This window comes from Pelophylax lessonae (assembly GCF_965119305.1).
Source record: "Pelophylax lessonae genome assembly, chromosome: 5".
Lineage (NCBI taxonomy): Eukaryota > Metazoa > Chordata > Amphibia > Anura > Ranidae > Pelophylax > Pelophylax lessonae.
In genome coordinates, this window is record NC_138772.1 from 439,222,726 (window position 1) to 439,242,548 (window position 19,823).

Below are 19,823 nucleotides of genomic sequence, written 5' to 3' on the forward strand. Positions count from 1 at the left end.
GTGGATATGGCTGCGCTAACTGCTTACCTTACAGCTGTAAGGTAACAGTATGATCCAGCACCACGGCGGGTCTGCGCTCCAGGATCCTTCCCGCTTGCACTGCAGTGTTCCCGGGGATGTTCTCTACGGCTGGTGTATACCTCGGTCCTGGCGGCGGTAGATGCTCCAGGTGGATGGCTTACAGGGAACTGTGTAGGAGAGAAGGCTCCAATAGTGTAATAGAGTTTTAAAGATTTACTACACAAAACAAGCTTAAAAACTTACATTGAGAAGAGCCGCAATCGGCATACAGAGCGTGGCTCGTCGGCCACCCACGCTCTGTATGCCGCTTGTGGCTCTCCTCAATGTAAGTTTTTAAGCTTGTTTTGCGTAATAAATCTTTAAAACTCTATTACACTATCGGAGCCTTCTCTCTCCTAGACTTTCATATAATAGGAGATTCAGCACTTGTGCACGTTCATATTCTACATTCACAATTTTACCATATGCAAAGAAATTTTGGATATTTCATCTGTGATTTAGTCTAAGACCCAGAACATCTTTAATATTTCTCTTTATTATTATTATCGAATAGCACAGCACTATCTCTTCTCTATCATTTTGCTTTACTTGACATAAGCAATTTGTCACTTCTGGTGTTTGCGGCTGTTCTCCTGAAATTATATTGTTGAGCCGGATAGCGCGTGGGTATCCCCCTATTTTTCTTATGGTATAAAATAAATAATTGTATTATATTTGACTTTTTAATAATATCACAAATTTAAATGAATAATGGGTTTTTTGTACTTACTGTAAAATCCATTTCTCTGAGTTCATTGACGGACACAGCGCTCAATAAATCATAACTAGTGGGTTATATTTCCTTCTTCAGGAGTAGGACTAGGCAGAACAAAAAACACCTGGCTATACCCATGGGCCATCCCTCAGCTGGTATATAACCCCCCCTCTCTGCTCTAGGTAATCAGTTTAGCAGCAAGCAGTATTCAAACTATCAAAAATCCATTGTAGGGATCACTGATCCAGACAGACCTCTATCCCTCAGTACCTGGCTTTCAATAGCTAAGCCATTAAAACCAGCGACTGTAAAGCAGGATAGTAGATTAGCCCTTGGGACAACTGGTATTCTCTTTGAGGAAGCCCTCAAGGGACGTTTACAGTCACCAGGATGATTGGAAGATCCTCACTCTTGAGTCCTCACAGGAACTGCGGAAGAGGCCTTAGCCGAGGATGATACTGGCCTTACCGTGGAGGATGCAGTGACCTCATCACAAACTTCGGTATCCTTCTGTGGAGCCGAACCTGCTAAAGGAGCTGCTTTGAAGTGCAAGCAGAACTGTCTTGAAGGTGGATATCACCAGACTCAGAACCTGTATGCAAAATGAGAGAGAGAACTATCTGTGTGACAGCAGCCTGTGAATAACGACCTGTGGTCCCTGAAGTTTGTGCAGAGGAAGGACCACCCTAGTCAGAAATTGAATCAGACCTAGGTAAATCAATTCCCTGGATAGGGATAGGGGGGATCTTAGGTAGTTCAGACATCACCTAAACCTTTGCAGGATCTAAATCCGCACAAGGAGACATAGGACCTAAAAAACCTGAAAAGGACAAGCTTTGTCCCCCTTTCTGGGTACCCCCAAAAGAAACATTTTGTGGATCTCCTCGACGCTCACCAAAAGAGCCAAAACCAGCGAAAATGTCCCCCCACCCCAATAATAGGTGAGGGCAGACCCTCATGCTGAAGGAGTCTTGTCTGCTGGTCCGGGGAAGCTAGCTCTAGGCTTACCAGACCAAGCTGCTTGGAACTTCCCAGGGAAGATTTAAAAGATCTATTTCCCTTATTCTCTGTCCCAGAAGCACAAAATAATTTTCTATGGGGGTGAGAAGAAGGGCCTCCATCTGCGGCGAGGCTCCTTCCCTTTCCTTGACTCTGGCAGGAAGGTACTCTTCCCTCCTGCGATACCCTTAATGATGTCATCCCGGGTAGTCCCAAAGAAGCGATCGCCTTGAAAGGGCAGATCAATGAGAGCTTTCTTAGAGGCTTGGTCTGCGGACCAATTCTTAAGCCATGGCACTCGCCTAATCACCACCGCTGAAACAAAAAATTTGGACAGCACAGGAGCTGTATCAAAAGCTGCATCACAAATAAACTGCAGCCCATGGACAAACTGGTCCACTATATAACAAAAGCAGCAGGGACCTGCTCACCCTCCAGGCCCTGGTGCAAAAGCTTGGCCCATTCAGTTAGGGTCTGAGACACCAGGGCTGAGGCAAAGAGTAGCTGCAATGCCGAACCAGCCATAGTAAACATGCAGTGTGGCACAGCCTCCGCATTCTTGTAAGCCGGGTCCTTAAAGGACAGGGATTCTTCTACTGGGATCAAGGTTGCTTTATTCAACCAGGAAACAGGAGGGTCCACCACTGGTGGACTAGCCCACTTTTTTAAAAGTTACTCCTCAAAAGGGTAACGTACAGCAAAACGTTTGGGGGTCACAAAGGGTAATTTTGGTTACCTGTCAAAATAAGGAAACCCCTTTGGAGTACAATTTGACTTGTGTGTACAAAATGACACAGCAACGTCTGTGGCTACATCAGCCGCATCCTCCATTTTTAAAGTTTCACGCACTGCAGTGATACGTGCGTCTACCAGTGCTTTTTCATTCACTGCTGCGACCATGGAGGAATCCCCCTGCTCTGGCCGTGTCCACACACCACTTCCACCCAAGACACTAAGGACTGCAGAGCAACCATTGGAAGCTGGGGTTCCGAGGGACCTGCCACCTCCATGAGAGGGTCAGTGGGGGAGATGTGACCCTGAGGCTCCATAAGGATAGGAAGACCATGCAGTGCATAAACAATCTTTTGGCACCACTAAAGGATTCCCTCAAGGCTTAGGGTACCTATCAGCAGAGAGAGAGAGAGAGAGAGATAACAGGGACCCCCAAAGACTCACCCTACCGACCGGAGGAGCGCCGAGAATTCAAACCCAGCATCATCATGGACGCTATCCCTGTTCATATGTTCTGGGCACAGGAAGAGGAAATTGAGGAGGAAGAGGAGTTTTGACATCCCCACGAGGCTTCTGTTGTCTCCAGCATCTCCCAGACTAAGGGGAAAATGGCCCCTGTGACATCATTCGGCTACACAAACATGGCCGCCAACCAGGAACCAGCCAGACTAAGGGAAAATGACCACCATCAGCTACAAACACTGAAGCATGCAGCCAGGATCTTTCCTGCACCCTCTGCAAGGGGACCCCCCCGAAGGTAGGACACACGTTTAGGGGAGACTCTGCTATGCACTCTGCACTGGGACCCCCCTGCTCTATACCCACATTGCAAACAGCAGGGCATGCACCTAGGGGTCTCCAACACTGGGAGCCCTCCAGACTACCAGGGCGGGACAAACACTATACCAGGACCCTTCTAGAGTGGGGATAGTGGTGGAGAACCCAGGGGTCCCTGCTGCATTCTCTGCCCTGGAACCCCCACCAGACTCTAGGTCCAGACAGGGGGGAATGGGAGTGGGGGGAAGCACAGCTCAGTGGGGGGTTTAAGGATGGGAGGAAGGAACCTACAAGCAGGTCTGACCATCCCTGGAGGTTACCCATATCCACCCCAAAGAAAACCACCAAAAGGGGAGAGGGGGGGGCTGTACTTACCCTTCCATGGTGCGGGTACTGCTCCAGACAGAACTCCTCACCACCGAAGTAGGGTAGCTGTCGGCAAAGGGGCCGCTGCGACTCAGACCTAAGCCTGGTAGTATGCGACCCTGCGAGTCATTTAACTCTCAAGCCAGCCTCTGTCCGTGAAGGTATGTCGTGGCCGATCTAGTGCGTAGCTGCAGTCTGCAAGCACTCGCTGGCTGGGCGAACCACTGGATCTAGATTATCCAGCCCATCACCCAGCCCGGCAGCTGTAGATCTCCCGATAAAAAACAAAAAAGTTGTAAGAAAGGAGAAAATTGCTAGGACCAGAAATCCCAGCTAGCAGCCTAGGTCCTTACTCCTGACTAGACAGATTGAAACTGATTACCTAGAGCAGAGAGGGGGGTTATATACCAGCTGAGGACAGCCCATGGGCGTTCTGCCTAGTCCTACTCCTGGAGGAGGCACTATAACCCAATAGTTATGATTTATGGAGCGCTGTGTCCATCGATGAACAAAAGAGAAATTAATTTATTGTCGGCCATTATCGGCACCTTTTGAAGTGGTGTTAAAAATCCTTCGCTTCTTTGGGACTACTTTTGGTGCATATTTGGCAAACGGCACCACAAATTCACTTCCCCACTGAAATGCATTGAAAACACAGCAAGAACATAAAAAATGCACCCAAGAGTGCCTAAGTGAGAGCCTAACCCAGAGTCTGTTGCCTAGAAGATATTTTACATGCCGACCCTGCTTTTTTTTCCCCAGTGGTACCTAGGTACAGCCTCCAAGGCTAAGACGTGGATTAGTTGAACCAAAAGCTGCAAAAATGGGCACCAGTATCGCTGAAGCAACTGTAGACATTTGCTAGTTTGCGAGAGGATTTGCTTCATTCAGAAGATAGAAAATATTTATTCTCTTATTCTCTTAGAAAAATAGCAAAAAACTGAGGTTTGCTGGAAATGTGAAGGGCTATATTGGGCCATCCTTACAGCTCCTGGTTGCCATAATTATATTGTCTAAAGGCAGCAGCATAACCCTATACACCGGAATACTTCTCCTGTGTCTCAATGTGTGATTACTAGAGAAAAACACTTTACTGGTCCCCAAGCAATGAATCGAGGGGTGAGCAACAAGCTAAAAAAAAAAAGCCGTAACAGGCTCATTGCAAACAAGAAGGGTCAACAGACCCAAATAAACAGTTGACTGCAGAAGCACACATCAACATAGGGTCAACCAGTCTCCTAGCACAAAAAAACTTCTTTAAACCATGAATAGTATTTCATTGGTAGCAATCTATGAAAAAACAGGTGCCTGATGGGAAAAAAAGGCCCCAGCAACTCTGCAATGATGGGCATGAAAATAAATGGAAGAATTTGTTCCCAGAGAGCATAGCCAGACAGGGGTATCCACCTAGTTTACTGAAACAGGAAGGATAAGTCTGTGAACCATTTTGGGGATGAGTTTTCTATCACCTCGCTAGGCGATTGCCAATTCCCCTGTCAGGTTTATACAGTGTGAGGGAGAAATATTCATGCTCTCTACTGAAAGAATGTATTATACAGTTTTAAATTATGTTCTACTGGCAATTATCAGTAAATTAAAAATAAAGCAGGATTTCAAGGAGGAGGTTACACAGAGCAGCTATGAGTGTAGGGAAGCTAGGAAAGTGTGGATGCAGAAACAAACACCTATGGGGAGAATTTAAAAAAATGCAGGGACAGTGCTTCTGAGATGGCCAATATGGCTACACTATTCCTTATTAACTTGGAGCGTAACAGAAAACGCCACTCTTAACAAGAAGGGGGCCACCTCTGAAGGGGTAAAAGAGGAGGGTTGCAATCCAGTCAGGTGACAGTGATTAGGGCTTTTCATGTCACAAACCCTATGGAGTGCACTGCCAACCATCCCAAGCTGTTTGCAGATAGTAAGCTGGCAAGTTGTAAGATTCTGGTACCTTCGGTACCCTTCCAGCCCATTTCTTCTGCATTGTGTCCCACCTTTTCAGCTAGGTGGAACGCATATAGCTACCTGTCCCTTTAAATCTCATGACGTCATCACTAGGCGCCGCTCTGAGCGGCTATTTCAATCGCCGGCTTTCACTCACAAGGTGTTCGTGCAAACCGCTTGTTACACAACCTTGTCTGACGCTGCCGAAGCCTCCAGCTATTTCCTGTATCTCGCTACTGATCCTGTATCTCGCTACCTGATCCTTATCTCATTACCGGACCCCTCATCTCTCTAAACCAACTAGTGATAAGTACCCCACAGGGGATTCCTTCCTATCATCTTACACTATCTACTCTTGCATACTAAAGACTGTTGCTATCTATGCATTACTATTTCTATCATCTGCACTGTTACATAGATTGCTAGCTCTCGAGTCTACTACCATCTATATCCTTGCACTGAGTTAGCAATTCCTGTACACTTCATCTGCTGTCCCCTACCACCTGTTATTGTACATGATTGCTAACCTATCTGCATACTATCTATCACCATCTGCTAACACTCCAGAACATTACTATTGAGTGCCTATCATTGCTATCACTACTCACGCCTGTCCTTTCAGCACATCACCTCTATACTATCGTATACAACCTATCACTCCAGGAACATCTTATCTGAGTGTCTGTATATTTGCATGGTGAGGCAGGCTGGGCCACAATGAGGAGTCTGGAGAGTTGGATATGGTAATTCAACACATCTCTACACGACTACTGAGTGGAAATTCTGCAGCTGCAAATCCAGTTCACTAAACAAACGCCGGAGCGTTACACAAGTGAGGGATTTCAACAAGGGATACTACTGGAGAAAGAAGGGTTATTCCCATCTGTAATAAGCCACTGGTGACCAGCTTGGCCCGGTTCACGGGAGAAGGATCCTCCCTGTAGGGGGCGTGGTGAGGTAATGGCGCCGTGAGGCAGCACACAGCGGATCTCCGTGAGCCATAGGAGAGCTCCCGCCCAGAGCAGCTAACGTTCCCCAGTGCGTGGCCGAGGCAGCCGATGCAGGGTCGGCGGAGGGTAAGCAAAAACCCCGTGCTGAGGACCCGAGATTGGGAGCTCTTACCTGGAGTGGGCTGGTTGCGGAGCGCTGGCAGAGTCGGGCCCAGGAGGAGGAGAGTTATCCCGCTCAGGCGGATGGACGCAGCAGCCCCTCACTGGCCAACAAGCGGCAGGAAGGGAAGCGGCGAAAAGCCCCTTGTTGAGGGGCTGAAGCTGGGTACGCTTACCTGGAGTGGCTCTGTGAGGAAGCATTAGCGGAGTCGGGGCCCAGGAGTAGGAGATTTACCCCGGGCGGGCTGGTGGATGCAGCGTCCTCCCCCTGGCTCATGAGCAGCAGCGTGGAAGCGGTGAGACCAAAGACGGAACGAGACTCACGGACATTTCACATTAATTTGTCCGGAGTCCCCCTGTACAGGAAAACACTGTGGTCCGTTCCAAGATGGCGCCGACACGCTCAGGGACTGCAAACACAACCGCATCCAAAAAAAACTGGAAAAACGGCAATAGTCATCAGGAACCCCAGGAAATACCCCAAGAAAGCCAGCAACAACAATTGCCAGAGAAAAGTAATATGCTATTTGGAGCAGACTCCCCTATATTCTACAGGGCTCAAATACATCAGCCACAAAATATGGGATGGCAGGAACTAATCGCCACAATGCCTACAAAACAAGATATTTCAACAATGGCAACTACAATAGTAAGTGCTCTTACACAAGAAATTAACTCTTTAAAAGGTCAAATGGAAGATATGACTAAGAAAATAGAAGTGGTGGAGTCCGGGTGTAGTGCACTAAGCTCCAGATTAGCTAATATAGAGGACATTCAAAAGCAACTTATTATATTAAAACTTCAGCAAGATGATGGAGAAAATCGAAGTAGAAGAAATAACATTCGCCTACGGGGATTACCGGATACAACCCGAGGCCCAGAGTTAAAATCTAAGGTGATGGTCATATTGAATGAACTTCTGGAGCGTCCACAGACAGAGGTGATCGAGGTGGATCGGGTCCATTGGGTCCGAGCCCCACGGAGTATGGGTAAAGACTCTCCACGGGATGTGCTGATAAGGGTTCATTTCTATTCAATTAAAGAGAAAATAATGAAAAATGCATGGAACAAAGGTCCGCTGGACTTCGAAGGTTCAACTATAAGGCTACTCCCAGACCCATCACGATACACCCTTAAGATGAGGGCCTTACTAAAACCTCTGATAGAGGCCATACAGAAGGCTGGAGACACTTATCATTGGGGCCATCCATTTCATCTGATAGCTGTGAGGGAAGATGCTTCATATATCCTACGTTGGCCAGGTCAACTACCAGGACTGTTCTCCTTTCTGAAGGTTCCACCTGTGGAGGTCCTGGACTGGCTGTGAGCACAGAGCTATAAAAATTCCCTGGACTCCCTGCCACTATGGGGACGACCACTGGAGGAATAGTGGGTTAAGATACCTATATAAAGAGATAGTGCATGTCCCAAGAGGGGCCATAATAGTGCATTAAGGGCTAAAGCTTATCCTTGTTGGTAATATGGTTGAGATAAGACAGAGGGGAAGAATGGAGAAGTGGACAATATAATGGGGAAGTAAAATAGATGTAATGAGAAGAGAGGGGGGAGACACGAGGAGACATAAGGAAACTGATGTTTAATCTGAGTCAAAGGGGAAGAAATGAATTAAAAATAATAATTATAAATAGGAGACACATTATCACTGTGCCTTTTGAGGCAAATATATTGTATAGAGTTGTTAATCTCCCTTTGGAGTTAGGTTGGTCACTCGTGTCGCCCGCCCCTCCTTTAAGATAATGATAGGGTGGACTATCTGGGGTCACGGATCCGCTTTTGCGGATTTAAGGCCCGTACACACGTACCGATCGTCGGCATACAAACGTCGGTGGACGAAGGATCTGCCGATTGTACGCGTGTTAGTATGGTGCCTCCGACAGATGTCTGCGCACAATCCGCGGACAAAAGTCTTTCTTGCAAACATGAAAATTTTTGTATGCCGACACCAGAACGGACGATTGTTCGCCTGTCAGTACACAATTCGGCCGACAGACCGCAGATTTGCAAGACTGGGCATGCTCAGAAAATAGAAAACACAGGGAAAGTTAACCATTACATGACATCACTTCTGCAGTCGGCGGACAAAATTCTTGTGCTGTCCTTGTGCTGTCTTTGCACTTTTCAGCAGACACCGACATCCCGGGGAGAAAAGAGGAACATTTGTAAGCCGACCATCGGTACGTGTGTACGGGGCTTAAGTTAAGATTTTTTTTTTCTTTTTTCTTTGCTTTTTGTTATCCATTGATACTAAATATTAAAGTGCTTGTCGCATGGAGCGACCCACCCCCACGCCCCTGAATTAGATAGCGCCTAGTTGCGCAAGGTCAAGGATTGACCATTTAGGGGTAAGGGATAGGAGTTAGGGAGGATCAGTGCATTGATACATCCCCCTGGTATTTGAACAATTTTTTTTTTTTTTGTCATTTCTCTCCTGCGTTCCTGCCCTGGCAAGTGGGTACTCTTCTTCCTAGAGAAGTGTAAGAAGCAAATATAACAACTAGGAATAATAGATCGGGTCTTAAGCTGACCACACTGAACGTGAGGGGGCTGTCTACCCCAGAAAAACGCATACGTTTATTGTCAGATATGAGAAGCCACACACAAGTGGCCTTCTTCCAAGAAACCTATTTTAAACCTGAAGAAATACCAAAATTACACAATATAAACTTCCCATGGGTTTATCATGCTCCCTCTCCTATACCAAAATCTAAAGGAGTCAGTATTGTGATAGCAAAAGAAGTACAGTGGACTCAGAGAGTCAAGGGAGGACCCACAGGGAAGATTTCTATTGGTAAAAAGGAACAATAGGTCAGAGCCTAGTGACTTTAGTAAATGTGTATTTTCCCAACACTAACCATCTAATTTTTCTACAGCAGTTGATGCCACTGATTTTGGATTTTCAAGAGGGTATTCTGGTAATGGGAGGAGATTTCAACTTCGCCCCAGAGCCTTTGTTATACACGTCACGTGGGTCATCTCATCTCTCCTATGCACGATTGAATGGACTCAGGAAAGAACTCTCCCTCCTCTACTTAATTGATCCTTGGAGGATCATGCATCCAGGTGAGAAAGATTACACGTACTACTCCGCAACTCACAACACATATTCAAGAATAGATCGATTTTTGATCCCCCAGGGAGATCTGGGAAGGGTCTCTTCTTCCAGACTAGATTCTTACTACTATGTCAGATCATTCGCCTATACATATTGTGGTCGACCTAGACTCTGTGCCACCTAAACCCCCCACATGGAGACTAAATGAAGCTCTATTACAGTCGCCTGAGATAAGAGCGGAAATAGAAACAGCGCTGACAGATTATTTTGGAGAGAATATTGATTAGCAGATCTCCCCATCAGTGGTGTGGGAAGCACATAAATGCGTTATTAGAGGGATATTAATGAAGTTAGGAACCCGGCGTAAACGAGAACAAGAGGAGAGAGTAGTGGAATTGATGTCACGTATTGAAAAATTAAGTGCAACACATAAAAAAACATTAGCAACAGAACAGCTTTTTCCCTTTACAAGAGCAAGAGAAGAGCTTAACAATCTGCTCTTTCAAAGATCAGTAAGGAATCTAATCTCTCTCAGGAGACATTACTATGAATTCTCGAACAAACCCGGGGCCATGTTAGCTAGGGCATTACGAGGCCCCCAGAAAAGGAATTTGGTAAATTTTACCAAGCACTCTATGGATTAGCAGCGGGGGATGATTCAACCCAAAAAATAAACCCCACTATCACAGGGGCCATTGACTATATAAAAACATCAGGGATACCCTCGCTAGAGAAGGAACAAGCTATGGCACTAGAGGGACAAATTTCGGAAGAGGAACTAAATGTTGTATTAAATCAAAATAAACCGCATAAAGCTCCTGGTCCTGATTGATTGACTTTGCCGTATTATAAACAATTGTGGCCCTTTCTGAAGATGCCCCTATTGTCTAATTTTAATAACATCGGCAGGGGAGGATCTATGCCAATAGATTGTCTACGGGCATATATTACTCTTATTCATAAGGAGGGCAAAGATCCTTCGGCATGCGGGAATTACCGTCCTATATCCTTACTGAATCTAGATCTTAAATTCTTTGCTAAGATCATTGCAAATAGACTTACAACATATGTCCCCCAATTGATACATTTTGATCAGGTAGGGTTTGTACCATCCAGAGAAGCAAAGAACAACACGACTAGAGTAATTGACCTTACATACCAGGCACAGACACTACAGAAACCAATGATGCTCCTCTCCATTGATGCCGAAAAGGCTTTTGACAGGGTGGCCTGGGAGTTTATCGAGGCCACCCTGTCACATATTGTATTAGGAGCTTGGATGACGACATGTATCATGGCGTTATATTCCAGGCCTACAGCGGCAGTGCGGATCAATGGATGGAGGTCAAATTTCTTCCAGATTAAAAACGGTACTCAGCAGGGCTGTCCGCTATCTCCATTGATTTTTATTCTTGCTATGGAGCCTCTATTATGCAGGATTAGAAAGGATATGGAGATCACAGGTGTGCAAGTTGCAGGGTTTCAACATAAAGTAGCTGCATATGCAGATGACTTGATCTTCTTTGTAATGAACCCAAAGAAGGTGTTGTCATTCATTCTGGGGGCAATAAGAGAATATGGAAGATTTTCTTACTTTAAAATAAATATGTCAAAATCTGTTGCTTTAAATATATCCATTCCTCAGGATATATGGAAAGGCTTACAATCGTCATTTTCGTTTCAATGGGCAGGAGATTCATTGATATATTTGGGGGTACATATTACAACAAAATTGGAAGACCTGTATGGGAGTAAATTCCTTTGTTGAAGACCCTTAGAGCTGATATAAAGAGATGGCAGACTCTCCCCATGACATGGTTCGGGCGGTGCAATGCTTGGAAAATGAATGTACTTCCACGAATGCTTTATATCCTACAGGCCTTACCAATATGATACCAGAAAGTCTTTTCTTACAAGTAAAAGCATTAGCTAGATCCTTTGTTTGGGCCAACAAATCCCCACGGATAGGAACGAGCATTTTATCCCTGCCTAAAAACAAAGGGGGGGGGGGTAGGTTTACCGGACCTAAAGCGATATCATAAGGCGCTCCATCTAATGCGGGTTTTAGATTGGCATTGCAATTCTGCAACCAAACAATGGGTGACATTGGAAAATAATACTGCAGATCGACCGGTGCCCATGGCAGCATGGGTACCGATGTCGACAGCGGATCCTTTACACTTTCACCCTACGATTGGAGCTACAATTAAGGAATGTAGGAAAATACAAAAAATGACGGAGGTTGCACCCTCAATTTCCCCTATGCTGTCTTTGGTGGGCAATGCAGATTTCCCCCCAGGGTGTAAAAATGGCAAAATAGGAAACCTAGTTCAGAGTGGAAAAGTACGCTTAGTAGACATATGGTGCCAAAAGAATCCACCCACTCTGACGGAGATTATGGCAGGGTCGGGGGAGTCCCTGGAATTTTTTAGTGCTTATCAGATTAGACATTATCTCTTCAATTTACAAAAGCAGGGATATATCCCACGGCCTTTGACACCATTTGAAACACTCTGTAAAGGAGGTAAATCTATTCCGCATACACTGTCATATTTTTATTCTTTATTGACAAAAACACAGGAGGAGCAATCATTGTCATATATTCAAAAATGGGAACGAGAGTTTGAAATTCACTTTAATCCAAAACAGGTGAAAAAAATATTAGCGATGGCTCACAAAGCTTCAATAGCAAATAAATACCAGGAAATTAGCTACAAAATTCTTTCAAGGTGGTACAGAGTCCCGGCGATCCTACATAGGATGGACAGGAAAAACCCTGATAGGTGTTGGAGATGCAGAGCAGAGGGTGGATCAATGAAGCACCTCTTCTGGACATGTCCCTTGGTGAGGGGCTTTTGGACAGATGTAGCGAGGGTGATTAAGAATCTCACTACGGTCGAGGATCCGGCACTGTGTCTGTTACATGCCACAAAGATGTCAATCAGGAAATATAGAAATTCTTTATTGATTCATTTACTCAATGCGGCGAAAGCATGCATTCCAGCTATGTGGAGACAGAATAGTCCCCCAGTACTAAATGGTTTTCTAAGATCAATGAAATTCAAGGAATGGAAACCCTGATGGCTGCATACTCAGGTAGAGAGGAGCGGACACGGAATTGCTGGCAACCGTGGTCGCTCTTCATGTGCATGGAGGAGTATCTACGGGGTTGGGGCAATGGAGAACAGGAGGTTTTAGTTTTTTTTTTTTTTCAGGGGGATGTATTGATGCAAGTTACACAATATACAGATGGATCTGGGAATAGGTAACACTCAAAACCCGCCCTCCGACATAAGGGGCCCGGGGGTTCTTTTTTTTTTTCTCCCTCTCTCTCTCCTCCTCATTTTCTCCTTTCCCCCCCTCTCCCTCTCTATGAGGGGAGGGTGGGGGGAGGGAAGAGGAGGAAAGAAGTATCACTGGCAGTGTAAATGTTGGGGAGAACACAATTAAATGGGTTAAGAAATGAAGTAAGTTTGTAGTGATGAAGAAGCTGACACATTTATGAAGTGAATGGATTGGATTTATTAGTTATATTATGTTTTTGCACGTGGTAATGAAGGTATTGGACTTATTATTTGAAGCATGTCACGATATATACACTTGAGTGGGATTATGGGCAGGGAATTTTTTTTTTTTTCTCACTGCAAAGAAGTATCCCTGGGAGGGATAAGAGTGGAGAAATATTACCTCATTGGAAGCTAATGGAATTGCTTGTAGTATTGGAGAAATAATCGCAATCAACGAAATGATACTGAATTAATTATCTGAACTAAGCCACGGTATACACAAGTATACAAAATATTATTTTATTGAAACTTAATGAAACTGCTTGAAGTATCGGAGAAATGGTCACAGTCAATGAAATAATGAGGTGGAGTTTGTCACTTGCACTGAGTCACGGTATACACAAATATACACAGGAAATGGAAGTGGGGGGAATTTGGGGGCTGGTGTTTTTTTTTTTTTTTCTCCCGTGCTCTCCATTTGCATGGGAGGGTGAGGGAGAGGAGTGGATTACCTCAATAGACCATCTGGGAGGATTCTATGTAATTTGTATATGTATTAAACATGCTGATTACTGTATAAATTGTAATGTGATGTAAAAAAAAAAACAACAATAAAAATATTTTAATTAAAAAAAAACAAAAAAACAAGCCACTGGTGGCAGCAGGGAGTCCAATCCGTCCTAGAGCATAAGCATGTTGGAATAGCTGTGTGTATGTGCAGCACTAATAACCAGTAGGAAGCTACACAGATGGAGGTAGAGGCACACGGGCAGACAGTACGTCCAATGGTGCCAAATTAAAAAGAAAAAAAAGTTGTCCAGCCCATGCTTCTGAGAGCAACTCCCTAAGGGACCAACACATTCAGGCTTACATAAGAGACTGAAGCCCTGACTTACTGAGGCATTGGCTACACAACCTCCTATGGTCCCCACTAGGCAAGACCCAGAAGACATGCCCCATTCAGTATATTTCACCTTCCCAGTGGGCATACTCCTTCCTAAGGAGTCTCCAGGGACAGTTCCCTTTGACAGTAGACCATTACCCTAGACCTGTAAAACAATTTGCAGCTAACTCAGCACATTGCACCAAGAGTGCCTAGGTGAGGGCCTAACACAGAGTCCAGTGCCCAGAAGATATTTTACAGGCCGACCAACTTTTTTTCCCAGCTGTACCTAGGTACAGCCTCCAAGGCTAAGATGTGGATTAGTTGATCCAAAAGCTGCAAAAATGTTGGCCAGTGTCTCTGAAGCAAAACTAAACATTAGTAGAGAAAAAAAGAGAAGATTTGCTTCATTCAGAAGACAGAAAAAGCATAATCTCTTAGAACACTAGCAAAAAAAAAAAACTAAGGCATGCTGGGAATGTGAAGGGCTATAATGGGCTATCCTTACAGCTCCCGTTTGCCAGTGTTATATCTCCTAAAGGCAACCGCATACCCCAATATACCAGAATACTTTTCCGGTGTCTCAATGTGCGATCAACAAAGAAAAACACTTCAGTGGTTGCGATGGGCAATACACTGGGGGGGGGGGGATTTACTAAAATGGATGCACACAGTATCTGGTGCAGCAGTGCATAGTATCAGCTTCTAGGTTTTATTGTCAAAGCTTATTTGAACAAGCTAAGGATAGAAACAGATTCGTTATCATGCACAGCTGCACCAGTTTTAGTAAATCTCCCTCACATTGTCATCAGGACCAATGTCTTGCCAGAATGGATTCACCTCTTCCAGCCTGTTTCTTCATGCTACAGAGGTCAGGCTAGATATGAACGCAAGATGCTACTGCTGATATGCAAACTGCTTAGAATTTATAAAAAATAGTAAGTTTAGCAACAAAGAAGCAAAAAAAACCCCACAACCAACAAATACACACCTTGGCTTGTCCATTGTAATCATCGTCCAAAATGTACAGTGAATTCTGTGGAGTGACACCACGGAAGAATCGAGAGGACCTTAAGTACCGCTGAAAACTTAACAACCGCCGTATATTTCGTGCAGACAAGGAGATTTCAATTTCCGAATGTGCTGCAAATTAAAAACAAGGAAAGGTTCAGGAAAGGCATACATATTTTTATTAGAAAACTTGGCTATTAAAACCCTGCCACTGTCTTTTTCACCGCCAATACCTAAAACATCCAATCAATGCAATCCCTCTGAAGCAAAAATCTAAGCATAACAAAACACTTATCTGACAAAAACAATGTGGTATTTTGATTGTAATGTACTTGTTTTCCAACTTCCTAACTATATTTTGAATACGCGTTATAGTTTTTATTTAAAAAGCAACTTCTAAACTTTATTTGATCACTGAGGCCTACTTTACATAGGATTTTAAATGTTTTTTTGTATAAAATTAAAGTTAAATGCTGAACAGTTCATTGGCAATCCCCTACTTTATTATCATGTTTATATATTACCCTCTTAGACAAACAGGTGCAACCCTTCCTTAAACCTGAATCTAGAAATGGGAGTTGTTATATTTCAAAGATGCAGCTACCTCAAACTGTATGTAAACCCTAACCAAGGGTGCGCTGCTTGCTGCATGGAATACTTGAGCAGCTAAAAAAAACGAATGCAGTCACTACATTTAAAATAAATAAGTGGAAATATACAAAACACTGTTTTTGGGTTTAGTTACACTTTAATAATAGGTGCATCAGACATCTCAAAAAGTTCTCTCAAAAAAAATAAGATAATCTTATGCATCATGTTCGCTCTACTTAAAGCACGATTACTAAAAATGTGTATTATTTAACTCCCTAGGGAACCAAGTGCATATAAAACTTGGTCCCATTCTAATCTTTTTATTAATTTTTAAGCAGCGTGGTTAAAAAGTCCACCCCAAAACCTGCCCCAACCCCCCCCCCCCCCCCCTGCTGTCCAACAATGGCACTAGATAGAAGAGGGATTTGGTATTGAGACCAGAGCAGCCATTATTGGTTAAGGAATGAACATGAACTGTTTTTCAGTAACTTATTTATAAGGCTTACCAATCTAAAAATCTCCCAAACCTGCACGGTTTTGGAGATATTCGCCCTGCATGCAGCAGCTGACACCAGCAACACATGCGCTCTGAAGGTCCAGTGGAAGCCCTTGCCAGAAAGTGAACTCCTGCGCATCGTCATCGCGGCTCCGGCCACTCACAGCGCCGGAGCCGCCAAACGTGGAAGAGACGCCAAGGGAAGATGTCCGCTGCCTCAGCGGTGTCCAGGCGACCGATCGGAGCTTCGTTCTAAGGTAAGTATTTCATAATGAGCTAGTATGCGATGCATACTAGCTCATTATGCCTTTGTCCTGCAGGGTTTGTTTTTTTTTTTGTTTTTTTTTTAGGATACAACCGCTTTAATTGATTCTTTTGGTCAGTGTGTACTGACGTACTTGTACGAGGTACGAGTAAGCAGAAACACTGACGGGTCTGCAGGAGACCTGCATGGAATCAGTGATCTACTGATCACCAGTACAGTGCTTTACAGTCTCCTGCAAGAAAAATAATAAAGGCACTTTTTTTAACCTGCAAAAAAAATGGATTTTTGTAAAATCTTACCGTAAAATCCTTTTCTCTTAGCTCATCGACAGACGTAGTCCTCGGTGATACACCACCTTCGGGTTATGTTACCTCCGCAGGAGCAGGACTAGACAGGAAATTAAAAAGCTCTGGCCACACCCTAGGGGCAGTCCCAGAGGGTATATCCTCTCTCTCTCTGCCTCAGCAAATCAGTTATGTGAAAAAGCAGTGCTTAGAGAATTTAACCCAACCCAACTCCAAAACAGAGGGGCGGGGACTACGTCTGTCGATGAGCTAAGAGAAAAGGATTTTACGGTAAGATTTTACAAAAATCCATTTTTCTCTAGCGCTCATCGACAGACGTAGTCCTCGGTGATACACCACCTTCGGGACGTCCCAGAGCAGTATCACAACTGAGGGGTGGGAAAATGGAAATCAAATCCCAATCTAGAAGGCCCAACCGGTGCCAACTAGAAGTTTACAATGCTCATCCTTAATGATGAGACTCAACCAAAAAAAAAAGAGAAAACAAATTTTTTTTTTTTTTTTTTTTTCAAACAGAAAAAACCCTCGAGGTAGACCACCGGTCTCCTCAAATTGCGGCCTGCAAAACCTTGCGGCCAAATGAGGCATCCGCCGATGCCGTCACATCAATTTTATAGAATTTTGTAAAGGTATGTACCGACGACCAGGTGGCCGCCTTACATACCTGGACCACTGACGCCTGATGGCGAAAGGCCCAGGAAGTACTGAGCGCTCGAGTGGAGTGCGCCCTAACAGGGAACGGAGGACTCTGACCCTTAATAGAATAAGCCTGTACCACCGGTAGTCTAATCCATTTGCCAATGGTCGCGGCAGATGCAGGCAAACCCTTTCTGGGGCCATCCGTGATCACAAAAAGTGAATCCGTCTTACGGAATGATTCCGTAGCTTTCAGGTATACCCTGATTGCCCGAACCACATCTAAGGAATGCAACGCATGTTCCCGATGATGCTTGGGCTGAGGACACAAGGAAGGTAGTACAATATCTTCATTCAGATGAAAATCTGAAACCACCTTGGGAAGAAAAGATGGCTTAGGATGAAGTACTACCTTATCCCTATGAATCACTAGGTATGGTGACTGGCATGATAATGCAGCCAGTTCTGACACCCTGCGAGCAGAAGTAATAGCCACCAAGAAGGCCACCTTCTGGGATAGAGTAAGCAAGGGAATCTCCCTGATGTTTTCAAAAGGAGGTTTCTGTAGAACCGACAAAACCAAATTAAGATCCCAGGGCGGTAAGGGCGCGCGGACTGGAGGAGCCAGGTGCCGCACCCCCTGGATGAAATTCCGCACCAAGGATTTGGTAGCTAAAGGCTTCTGAAAGAAGATTGCTAATGCTGAAACTTGACCCTTGATGGTGCTCAAGGCTAGCTTCTGCTCAACCCCTTGTTGCAAAAAAGCCAATATTCGAGTCACCGAATAGGTACGTGGAGGAAATCCTAAAGATTCGCACCACGCAATATAAGTCTTCCATGTGTGATAATAGACCCTGCTGGAAGTCGCTTTCCTTGCTTTAATAAGGGTAGGAATGACTGAAGTAGACAAACCTCTGTCCTTCAGTACTTGGGTCTCAATGGCCAGGCCATTAAAACCAGCGACTGTAAAGCACGAAGGTAAATTGGTCCTTGAGACCACAGACACTCCCTGAGACGAAGTTCCCACGGAACGTCTGCGACTAACATGTCCAAGTCGGCCAGGCCGGCTTGAGGAGGCCAGCCTAGAATTTCTAGGACCACTGGCGCTGATTGGATCTGAACCAGGCGTCCCTAGAGCTATCTGGCCCCGACCATCCGAGAAAGTCTGGTCGTTTTCTGTTCCCACACATTTATCAGATACCTGATAGTTATCAGGAAAAGTGATCTTTTCTGGTTGAACCTCAGGGACCGAAGTCACCCGACTAGAGGCTACTTGGCCTATCTGGTCAACCAGATCCGATTCCTGTGAGGTATCGGGACTAATCTTAGGAAAAGGTAAAGGAAAAGATCTTTTCAGGGAACGGTAACTACCGCTTCCTGTGGTACTTAAATGTTGGAAGGGAAGAATCGCACCGGTAGTAGTGGTTGATGCTCGATCTAATGTCCTGAATACCGGTGAAAACGTCCCCCCACCCTGAAACCGGGTGGGGGCGCACCTTCAGGCTGTGTACTCCTTTGCTTCGGGTTTGGCTGGGTTGGTCCCCTTCTTGAACCCTCCTGGAGGTGTCTTGCCTTTCCCGCTAGTACCAGCCGGGCGCCCTTTATGGGCGGTAAAGAAAGGTCCTCGCTTGTTGCGAGGTCCCTTAGCTTTTGCAGCCTGTGGCAAAAAAGTGCTCTTGCCCCCAGTGGCATCCTTAATGATTTCATCTAGGTTGGCTCCAAATAGAGGATTCCCCTGAAAGGGGAGATTGGTCAAGGTCTTTTTGGAACCTAGGTCAGCTGACCAGCATTTTAACCACAGCACACGTCTGAGGATCACTGCTAACTTAGATGCATGCCCTAATAGGGGAGTAGTGTCCAAGGCTGCGTCACAGATAAACCGTAGCCCTTGTATGATCTGTTCCATCAAATCAGATGTCTCCTGGGGAATATCTTTTCCCCTAAGATCTTGGCGTACCATCTTCGCCCATTCCGTAAGTGTCTGGGAAACTAGACCAATAACGATTACTGGTCTAAATGCTGACCCTATCAGAGAAAAGATAGTGCGGGACTCTGCTTCTATCTTTCGATCCACCGGATCCTTAAAGGACGAAGTGTCCTCCACTGGAATAACCGTGGCTTTATTCAGCCTGGAAATAGGCGGATCCACGACTGGTGGTACCGTCCATTTCTTAATGATGGATTCCTCAAACGGATAGCGTCTAGCAATACGCTTGGAAATAGTAAAGGTACATTTAGAATGCTCCCATTCTCCTTTAATCTGATTACCAAAACATTTAGGTACAGGAAAAGCCTTCGCCGTCTTGATGGGCTTATTAGTCCCAAAAGGCCTCTCTGTTTCAGTTGCCTCTGCCG

General features: G+C 45.0%; 1 protein-coding gene across 4 annotated transcripts in view; it reads right to left on the reverse strand.

The window, feature by feature from the left end:
• The window catches only part of PDE7A (phosphodiesterase 7A), a 256,033-nt gene that overhangs the window by 86,756 nt on the left and 149,454 nt on the right, over positions 1-19,823 (reverse strand). For all 4 annotated transcript variants that reach the window (XM_082259748.1, XM_082259747.1, XM_082259749.1 and 1 more), the window contains one exon: positions 15,156-15,307. In XM_082259748.1, coding sequence (XP_082115874.1) covers positions 15,156-15,307 — 152 coding nt within the window. The remainder of the gene's footprint in view (positions 1-15,155; positions 15,308-19,823) is intronic.